Below are 11511 nucleotides of genomic sequence, written 5' to 3'. Positions count from 1 at the left end.
TAAAAAGATAAATTCTTAAAATACCAAAAAGTACCTGTAATGTCCCATCATTGAGATACAGGACTATTGCTTTTGCTGTTCTGAACCACTTCTTCAAACAAAGGGAGCCAACACTGATATCATCAGAATCCTTGGAGCACTCTATATTACCTCCCTTTAAATAGAAAAAAAAACACCTTCAAATCATTGTAGCTATGAATCACTGCAAGAAAAGATATCTTAAAACTTTCTATTTTTGTTTAACTGATAAAAATGTCATGCTCAACAATATCCTTACCTGAATTAAATGCTCATCCATATATTTTGCAAAATACATGAGAAGAGTTGTTTTCTTATCGAGATCATCCGGAGGTTGGTCAACAGAGAAGGCATTCAGGTGACCCGTCATATCGTAATACTGTACCGATCTGCAATATAAAATATTGTTTGTCATTTGAAAGACTTAAAAACCAATACATGAAAAATTAAATTTCCCTTTCTTTGGAAAGTCATTATTTACTTTATAATCTGTAAACATGCTGATGTGTTTCAAATGTCTAAACTTTACTTTTTTCACTAAAAAGAAATAAGTCTTACAATTCATGTGGTCACTGCTTATTTCCTTTATTTTCTAGTCTGACTAACTGGAGAAATTTGCTGTGTTTTACTTCAACTTATCTTGAGGAGCATATTATACTTTTAAGTTTGAAATATGAGCATTATGAAGGAGTTCAGAAAATTCATGTTAATATCAATGTATTTACCTTCCATCCGGGGATAGAATGATTTTGGACGTGTCATTGAAGAGTACACCAATAGAGTCATTTGAGAGCTGGAAGCCAAAGCCGTATTTGTTGGAATAGTCAACCCATTTACTCACCCACAGGATTGTCATATCACCCATGGGTTCGGGGTTCTTTATCACATCTATGGTAACAAACAAGGAAAACTTAACATCTTGTGATTATGTATGGTAATACTAGAATAAGGTATCAAATCATAATGTTATGAAACAGTTGTAGATATATATATATCAAGATAAAATTTATGCTTAACCTAAACACTTTTTAATCAAGTTGTCTATTAAGACTGCTTTAAAAAAGAGTAATGAGGACAGACTTTGATGTACAACTACATCAAACCACAGAAAAGAAATCAATATCTCTATACATTTTATCTGCTACATAGATCTTAATGTTGAGATCTAATGTACTCACTCTAAATATAACAACAGTGATACATCATCTTGAAAGTTTGCCACACATTCTTGCTACACATTTTTTCTCTATGAAACGTGTTATAAGATTAAAATCTAAAACATAAAAATTTTGAAATGAAATTTTTATCACATGTAAAGATTTCAACAGTTTGTACAGGTTATCAATATATATATACCTTTTGGCATGTGTTCTAAACACGTAGTGAGCACATCAAGGAGATTGGCAGCAGAGCGGGGTTTTGGAGATGACTCTGAAATAGAAGAATAAAAATCTTGGTTTACTCAGAGAAAAAACAAACATGTGAAATGTTTTCAATAGGTTGATTTTATCTAGGCCATCTACAGGAGAGCACGTGCTAAAATTTCATAAATGTCAAAAATATATTTACATAACTATATGAAGTCAAATTGCTAAATTCACAAGTTATATTTAATAAAACCACTTGATAAGAGTTAACAAATATATGTGCAACATTTTAATAAGTGACAGTGGAGTTATTTCTCTTTAGTCACTCTTCAGTCCATTACAGAATAAACCCAAATACAATTTAATTCTCTTGCCAATATCTTGTCCTACCTTGAACATTTGTTAAGACAGTTACATATACAAAGATAGGCCTATGTAGGCCCCCTCCATGTCTGTGTGACATAGCTGGACTTAACAATATGCAACTACTGGCAGGTGTTGCTTGAAACTTACCTCTGAGCGCGGGGGAGTCAGACCTGTCTGAGCGAGTCGCCTCGGATCCAGATGTTCTTCCGCTGATCCTAGACATAGGAATGGAGAAGTCTGGTGTGTGTCGACCTTTTGAATGGTGCTCATATTTGTTTGTGATTTCGAGCTCACGAATAGGGGAGGTAATTCTATCTACACCAGATTCTGGTCTTGTTTCTGGGACGGCATAGGACTTGGGCCTGAAAAAAAGTACAACATTTATAAATTATATAACTAATGTATTATACAAAATCAGTCCATTTGGAGCTTCAAAGCCAGGCAGCAGGCCAATTTTCCAGATGTTCACACAGGATTGCTGCTAAGATGCCACCTCCTAGATCTGCCAGTGTTGAAGTCAAACAGCAGAACAAGTTCTCTTTAACCCAAAATGTCAGAGGACCAGACACTTTTAAACTGATTTACATTAAAATTTACTCATGTTTTGCAATATAAAGGTTCAAATGAAACTTTCAGGATATAACTAAGAAATGCAACTTTGTAATTATCTGACTCAGTACATTGTTTATAAATGACCTTAAAACCCACAAAAACAATGTTGTACAAAAATAACAAAATAACCCAGTGACCTGTTTATCGGACAGACATAACAGGAACTTAAAACTGTCTGATTTCATTGCAGCTTGATGTATAATAAATATATCACTGTATGCATACTGCTTAATATCAACTGATGCATACATGAAAACTGCATTTATTAATAATTAGTATGCCGTAAGGTGTTTTAGTTACACAAGTATAACACCTGATCAACGTAGTTTCTAGTTGTCACACTACATTTACACTTAATTCACATTTCTAAACGATTTAATTACATATATAGTAATGAGTCATCAAACTTTTTTCTAAATGAAGACAAAGCAAAAAATCCCCAAATCATGAAAAGAAACACAATTTAATTACAATATACTTCCAAAAAAATGTTTTAAGCCATTTATAAAAAGATTTTTTTCCCCAAAAACTATTTTGTGAAAACATGAAAGTTTGTCAGGTCATAATTAATGTGGATGTTCTGATATATATATATATTTCATGCATGTATTTTTGAATATGTGGTCATGTATTTGACGTTGTATCACAGTCAAGTATGTTTTTGTTTTGAAGTTTGTTGTGCGTGCTACATTCGCATTACCACAAAGTAGCAGTTGGTAGTTTACAGCTTGTAGATGCGTAATGGTAAAAAAATCTTAAAGGTTTAAGTCCAAAACTGAATCCAAAATGATATTCAATAAAAAATTTGTGCTGTCACATTTTTAAAACTTCTGACAAGCATTCAGCTGACCTCTGAAGTTGGTCAGATGTTGATTGCTTGCTATACCTGCAAAATGTCAAAATAACAGAGGCCTAATATTCAGCAGGAAGTATTGGAAATAGTAATTGGTTGACAGGTAGTTTTAGGCAGAGTAGGTCAGGGAGAGGTTTGTATGCACCGCACTATGCATTGTTAGACTCTACTTTTTTTTGTCAAACATATTTAAGATTTACTTCATTTTAAATGTTTGCAAAGCATCCAAAGTACAAATAGAAAACTAAACATAGATAATATTTTATTTAATTATCTTTCTACACCTTTCTGAGTGTATTACATATTACTTGTACTGGGAAATTAACTTGTTTCAGGGACACACAAATTCTATATTTCCATTGAAATAAAATTGCAAGACTTAACACACTGGTCTAATTCGAAAATGCTAAAGTGATGTGACCTGGTACAGGTTCCATAAAAGAAACAGAGATGTACATGACCATCATACTAGAAAAATGTATTGCATTATGTGTCATGTTAATTTAATAATAAACCTAATTAAGCTGGCATATCAGATCTGGATCCAACCCTGCGAAGCATCACAACCTTATTAGTTACTAATAATTGTTTACAGATTCTCAAAATTTACATTATATCTGCCACAAGTGAAACATTTTCAACTGATCAGTTAATTAATATACTTCTAAATTTACCTCAAAGCTGGGTACTGTATAACTCTGTGAAGCATTTCAATCTAATTAATTATTTAATTCTAAATTATAATCATACTTGGATCTGAGCCTGTGAAACATGCTAACCTCATTAATTAATTATTTACCTCTAAATTCACATTAATCTTGGTACCCGGTATGATTCTATTGCAGCAATTAAAACCCATCATATTATTATTTCACCTAAATTCACATCATTTTCTTGTGCAAGAATCACTTTTAAGCAATGATATTTGACAATTTGCACAAAGGCTACAAAACATGCTTCTATTCATTAAAATTCTAAGTTTTTGCAGCTAACAAATAATTAAGTGAGCTGGAAAAAACCCATTTAAATGTTTCATGTTTTGTGTCTTTAAAGACATGGTCTAATTTACATCTCCTAGTTCACAGTGCATTTCAATTAAATTTTCCCAGAAATATAAAGAGAATGTTTTACCATTCAAGAAATAGCTAAAATAATTACCTCCCCAGTGGGAATGCTCTTTGTTTGATAAATGGCAATATTAAAGGAAGTTTGCCTTTCACAAAAATAAAACAAAGTGGAGGAGTGTCAAGTTAAATTTCTTTGTTTCATAACAATCAAATGCAAATTGAAACTCGTAAACTCATAGTTAATTCATGAAAGTAAGATGAGGAATTTAGAAAAACATTGCTTCAAAACGCAAACAGAATAATTGATTTTACTGATAGTTAAAGAATGCCTTTGAAATGCATTCAGTTTGCTAGGTTTTTAGATAGCACAAAGACTAGTAAAAGCCACCATTGTGTGTGCAGGAATGATTTTCAAATATTTTAAACTCCTTTATTTTCCTGTCATTGGTATCTACACACCGAATGGCATTTCAAATATCGGTTAACTAGAAAACTGACATATTAAATTTTGTTATCTTGAAAGCAAAAACCAAACAAAACTAAAACACATACATACTGACATTACATGCCCATCTAAATTTTAAGAGGTGCTAATAAGCGTCATAACATATGTGCCTCTATCTGTGCATACATACCTAGAGACTCGCACGAAAGACCCTGCAGAGTTTGCCGGAAATCGTGGCGGAGAAGTACAACAACTAGGTGATAATCTATTTGGAAAATGTCCACACGTAAAAAAATCATCCGTTAGAATATTGTTGAGACTAGGTCTAAGTTCGGGTTCATTTGTCAAGCACTTTGTGATTAAGTTTCTAGCTTGGGGTGAAATCCAGTCCGGTATTGAATAACGGTTTTCGGTTATCCGGATATAAGTCTCTTTTAGTGTGGCAGTCTCAAAAGGCGGATGTCCCACCAACAAGGCGTACCTGCAATAGTATCATTTATTTTACTGTTATACATATATTAAGCATAGCAGGTAGTTGGGAAAAGGTATCATGTAACTGGTGTAGGATTTGTATTGCTGTTTTTATTGGTATCAAGTTAAAGGGAATGACAGGGGTAAAATTAATGTGATGTTTTTCATGTAACTGAGCTTAATTGTTAATTGGAGCTTGATTTATAACTTAAAAAGCTAGGACCCTGTAAACTGAGTGCTACCTTTAGAAACTAAATATCTTTTGTATGTAATTAAACTGCTTATCATATACAATATGGTAATACATCAGTAGATAAATGTCAAGGATTTAACTGGACAGGGTTTATTTTCCATCTTTGAAAGGGAATTTGTGTTAACTTGCTTACATGACACAACCAAGAGCCCAGGTGTCTGCTTCATAACTGTGGCCCCTTTTCTGTAGCACCTCTGGAGCAATGTAGTTTGGTGTACCACAAACAGTCCTAAAACATAACATTGTAAAGGTTGTTTTAATACATGACATATTTATAATTACAGTGGAACACATGAAACTGCCTGAACTTTTGCATAGCTCTGATATAGAATCTGATTTCAAGGCTGAACCTTTATTACACTGAAGTTACATGAAGGTATAAAAATAAAAATGTAATTTTATGGCAGTAAAAAGTATTACCTGTTAACACTACAAAATTCATGAAATGGTCTTTTTCAGAGTTTTAAGCTGCTTTTAGTTTAATTCAAACCAATGCATGAGGTCCAGATCCAGCCGAAAACCTTATTCACTTAACTAAAGATTATTGTGAAGTAAACTTACATTTTCTTTTCACCTTCGAATTCAACCCGAGTAGCAAGACCAAAGTCAGCTATTTTGACATCCATGTCATCGTTCAGTAGCATATTGCCAAGCTTCAGGTCACGATGAATGATGTCATGTTCTTGGATGTACTTGACACCATCGACAAGCTGTCCCATGTAGTAACGAACCTCTGGCTCTGTGAGCGTCTTTCTGTGTTTGAGCATATATACCAAGGACTGAAATAAAATGGCTTATATAAGTATAAATAAATCTCACATACACAATTGTGATTATTTTTGATGAATATATGATTCCGTAGAGATTTGACATAAAAATTTCATATTTCATGGGCTGACTATTCTTTTTTGATTTTTTTTTCAATAAGTCAGGGAAATGAATTGACAGTCAGTAAATTAGTTCATTCTTAACAGTGTTCATCAAGATCTGACTATATATTCTCCACTTGCAACCTAGAGAAATTTAGTTTAGAATGAGATTATGATATATCACTTTCTGAAATCTCATTCAAACTAAAGTTCATTCAAAATGATCATATAATGTCTGTGTACTATTTACACCTGGGTAAGCACTGTAATAAAATGTGTTTTGAAGAGAAATGATAAATGAACCATATTGATCACAGTAAGATTGCAAATATATTTTGTAATAAACCATTATTATCAAAATGTGGGTGGAAACGTCTTTGCCTTTTTGTATACCATTAGTAAGTAATGTCTTGTTCCTTATACACCTAGAAACAAATTATTAGTCACATCAATGCTTTTTATGTCCGGTGTGACTTGCTAAGGAAACTGAATCATCAAAAATTTGCTCCCAAATATTTTTACTTCTGAAGGCAAACAGACCATTTCATATTCAATTTTATGTATGTTTTATCAAGATGGAGAGTTATCTTCTGCTGCATGCCCTGTCATTCTGTCATTTACGGCTGCATGTAAATCATCATTTCCCACAATGCCCTTCAATTTGCAGCTTTTTATGACAATTCAGTGCTGATCTACTCTTGGTACTGATATACACCCTTAAATTTCTGGTATTTTGCAGATAGCAAAAAAAAAGGCTCCCTTTTGGGAGAGTTTGTTATAAAATACAAGAGTGTCATAGTTTATACACAATTTCATGGGCATTTAATCAGCAAAACACATGTTTTATGAAGCATTTTTAACTTTCCCACGCAAGGGACGCTATTATTTATTTATCCTGGTAACCGATTCATGAAATTAATTCATATTTTGTGGTAGTTATTTCTCTGTGTATTATTTATTGAATAAAGATGTCAAAGTGGGCTTAACCTATTAAAATATGCTTTATTTAGAATACTGTACAGTTTACTTACAAAATGTATTAAATGGGTGAAAACAGAATTTATTCAGTGTATAAAGAATAATAAAAGAAACAATCATCAATGGCCATTTTTGTTAGGTGTGCCATTGAAAGTAGGTAGAATGAAATTAGAGTAAAGTGATTCATTTAAACAAACAATAAAGATGACCTGATTTAGGCTTTCTTATTTCTTATATTTTAATAACTATTGTTTACACAACTTTAATGGGGTTTTCATTCATTTTTCAACATTTCAAAAAAAATTGCCATTTTCTTTTCAGCTGGAGTTAAGTTTTTACATTAAGCAAAATACAGACATTGCTTAAATCAGCACTGAGCAAGATTTCATTTTCACACACCCTATTTAAACAAATAAAAAACTTTAATAATATTATTTGCTTGGGAACAGTACCATGTGTGTAAATCCTTTAAAACGTTTATGACTTTAGTGATGGCTCTTAAGAAGTAATAAAATAAAAAACATATAAAATAGCTCTTATCAATATTGAAAAATAATCTTTAAGCTTTTTATCATTTTATAATGTACTATTTCAATCTACTGATAGTAGTGTTAAAGTTGTGACCGCATAAATATGGTATTTATGTCTTTCTTCTATTATGCTCTAAAAAAAGTACTAAATGTTACTTTCTTAGAACCAAAATGAGTTTGTTACATAAAACATCATGCAAAAACCTTTTGAAATGTACCATGTATATGTAGTCATTGCCAGATGTTGGAAAGTCATTCATTTACAAAAAATTTTGGCAAGTTGAAAATATTTTTTCAGTAAAAATTTCAGACACATCATAAACTGCTATTTAAATCAAAAAGCAAGATAGATTCTATGAAAAACTTTGATACACCATGTATTTTTGACAATTTGTTTTGGCATCTCTGCAGAATTAATCATGTTGAGATAAGCATGGCATTTTATGTACCAGTTACATCACCAGCTGCTTACATACAGAACAAGGACTCAAGTGCTGCTTTTAAAGGAATATTTGACATCTGTAGGGCCAAGCTAATGTGATGTAGTGAGTATGTTTGCCACTCAGTTTTCAGTTTGGTCTGAAACAAGGTCATTCTTCGATAGTGTCATTGCTTACAACAGATGTTCATGTAACTATGTATAATTGTACTGATTTATTATCATTTATGGTGTTTAGGATCAAGGAGTACATTCAATGTTTCTTACAATAGCGTTCAACTTAAGCTGGGGCTAGGTTGGAGGTGGGAGGGGGGGGGGGGGATGAGGGATGTTGTACATTTCATTACCTCTCATGAAGACACTCAGTCAGTAATTTACTTGGTCCAAAGACTGATTACTAAACAGTGAAATATGTTCATGCCTATGTTATAACATAATTACTAAATCAATTAGGTAAACAAGACTTGCATTGAAATGACAATGTTTACTGACAAGCTGTTGCCAGGAGTTCTATTGTAGGAAAACTTGATAAGCATTCCTGAAAGGAAAAAAGTATAAGGCTTTTATTCAAGGTCTAAACTCATATAAGATTTAAAAGATCTCCATTTCATGTTGAATAAGATTTTTTTTTCTGCAATAAATCATTCTGACACTTTTGAACATAATTTTTTATGTTCCAATAAAATTCTGCACCCCATGCTTGCAAGGAGCAACAGTTTGTAATAAATGTTGAATTGTAATCAGCAGTGTTTCTCACAGGTTCATAACTTCCTTAATTGATAAAAGTGAAGTTCAACAGTATCAATATTAAAACCACTTGTTCACAGGTCAAGATGGTCAAATCTTGATAAATAAAGATATCAAACATTTGGGCAGGGCTTGGTCTAAACTGGGATCCCAAATCCAACCAGAAATAAAAGCTGTCACAGGAGACAGCAATTGCTGAACTCCTTCCTTGCTTGACAGTGAAATAGGGCACATTTGAGGAAACATTAGAGCTATCACTGGAGTGATTTAATTTATTAATACCCAACCCCCAAAACATGCGGATGATGCTGTTGGACAACAGTTTAGGTATCAGAAATAACAGAGTTTGAGTGAAAGTGCATCCGAACATTAACCAGAACTTCTAAGAATAAAAGGGACAAAATGCAAGAAATAAATGCACTTTGTGTCATATGATGTCAATGATGACTTGATTAGCAACTACGGGTATTTTAAGTTTGAATTAACTAAATTTAGAGTCAGCATTTGACTTAATCACTACAAAATTTTGTCTGACAGCAATTGACAACAAATGATTATGTCAGCATTTGATTAACGTTATATCAAATGATCTGCTCTTGTTCAGAGTTGGCACTATAACTATCATGAAATTCTGTTCTGACAGCTGTTTATCATTGAATTTTAATATAACCCTACTTCCAACAAGATGTTTTAATATTTTCTTTCCTTATACATTAACAAAACTGGTCATGCTATAAACTTTTTTCTTGCTGTTAAGTGTGTACAGTCACATTGTACTTTGTGAACTTAGTGCTTATGTTTTATACTATTTGCACCATAGGAAAAAGATAATTATGCAGTAAATATTTAAATTGTTATCATTAAATTGTGTACAATTAACACTTTTTTGTGTATTGAAACTATATTGTATATTTTCGCCCTTTTTTATTTTATCAGTGAGACATCTATCTTAAAACTGATCATAAAATTCAATATATCGCAAACCCACAGGCAATAATAAAACAGGTTTAATAACACTTTGCCACTTTGCACATCGAATTGGAAGTCGAATTAACACCTTGACATGAGAATACCACAGACATATCTGAAGTTTATTTGAAATTAATTTGCAGATTTTGTCAGCTTTATTTTTATGCCAAACTAATTTCGAAAATAATTTACACAAATTTGTAAATAACAACTGTAATTATTTGGAATTCAAAAGGTACAAGAAATTCAAGAAGATAATTTAAAGAAAATTGTGTATTCAAATTGAACTTAATAGGACATAATAGGTATTTTCTTTTATTGCTCTTCTGTCTGGAAATTACATAGGTCAATCCAATTTTAGTTCCCCTTAGTCCGTAAGAAAAAATGAATATGTATTGAAAGATACAACACTCTTTATAACAAGTCATATAAAAAGTCACAACACCTCATATTAAAGATTTTCAGCTGACATTGGAAAAAGACTTATTTTGTGTTTATTTTATTGCGCGAACACTATATACTATTTATTAGTAACATTTTTTGTTGTATTTCTATTCAGGGTCAATTGGCAAGGAATCCCTAAATGACATTATCTCAATTATCAATTCATGTATAATTCATTCTCAGCAATTATTTCCAATCTCTATGTACTCAATAGCTTAAATATAATTGACAGCCAATTAAGAGGAATGTGTATCCATATTGATACACTGATAAAACAAGGAATCTCAATGAAGAGAATTTGGTTGTCTCTGAAATAAACATTATTTCTGTCAGTTTATATGCCATATGTCAATCAGGTGCAATTAACATGTGCAGGTGGCTTGATCTATTCTAATTCCACCTTGACCAGAAATGACTAGATCGCAACACATACTTCAAGAATGAAAAACAAGACTTTCTACATTTTAGTTCATTTGATTGCAAATGAACCACAATTTCTTTCAAGGTTACATTGGTGGAATAAAATATGCTCTTATCTGGTAAAGGGGTGTCCTGTCTGTGAGTGTTGCTTTACAAGATTCCAACAAAAGAAACCAACAACAAGCCAAAAGCTGCTATTCGGGTAAGTACTGCATTAGGTCTGCAATCAGTGGCGTGTTGTCTGAGAACGAGTTAAAGCAAACAGAAGCATGGTTTGACCCTGACCTATAAAGCTTTCTCATGTATGCAATGGCTATGTCGCTGGCAATCCTTTCACTTTGACATGTATTCATATTTTTATTGCTGTTAAATATCAGAGTGGCCTTTCATGAAATTTGTTTATGAAATTCGCATTTTCTATATCAAAATTTAAGTGTTTTAAAATATTTTAATCTTTTGTACAAATTTACAAGCATTCTGTATAAAAGTTTCAATAGATTTAACAAAAAAAGGAATGCAGACTTATGTTAAACCCTTGTAGTAGAAGGTTGCACATCAAAGGAAAACATTTGTAACTGTAAATATTGACAATTGATATTGCCAGACATTTTGAATAATATCTTTATACATGATGTCAGCTATATCCATGTACAAAAATACACC

General features: G+C 32.1%; 1 protein-coding gene and 1 long non-coding RNA gene across 3 annotated transcripts in view; one reads left to right on the top strand and one right to left on the bottom strand.

Annotated features, from left to right (window-relative positions):
• Nucleotides 1–11511, top strand: part of LOC128555504 (uncharacterized) — a 180649-nt gene that overhangs the window by 126553 nt on the left and 42585 nt on the right. The gene's annotated exons all lie outside the window — the stretch shown is intronic.
• The window catches only part of LOC123525405 (serine/threonine-protein kinase PLK1-like), a 43170-nt gene that overhangs the window by 4974 nt on the left and 26685 nt on the right, over nt 1–11511 (bottom strand). For both annotated transcript variants that reach the window (XM_045304443.2, XM_045304442.2), the window contains exons 4-11: nt 6014–6231; nt 5586–5681; nt 4919–5209; nt 1899–2113; nt 1375–1449; nt 744–906; nt 278–407; nt 35–154 (exon numbers count right to left, since the gene is read on the bottom strand). In XM_045304443.2, the coding sequence (XP_045160378.2) occupies nt 35–154; nt 278–407; nt 744–906; nt 1375–1449; nt 1899–2113; nt 4919–5209; nt 5586–5681; nt 6014–6231 (1308 nt within the window). The remainder of the gene's footprint in view (nt 1–34; nt 155–277; nt 408–743; nt 907–1374; nt 1450–1898; nt 2114–4918; nt 5210–5585; nt 5682–6013; nt 6232–11511) is intronic.

This window comes from Mercenaria mercenaria, chromosome 3 (genome assembly GCF_021730395.1).
Source record: "Mercenaria mercenaria strain notata chromosome 3, MADL_Memer_1, whole genome shotgun sequence".
Classification (NCBI taxonomy): domain Eukaryota; kingdom Metazoa; phylum Mollusca; class Bivalvia; order Venerida; family Veneridae; genus Mercenaria; species Mercenaria mercenaria.
The sequence above is the reverse complement of the archived record's forward strand: the minus strand, read 5'-3'. Positions and strand labels throughout refer to the sequence as shown.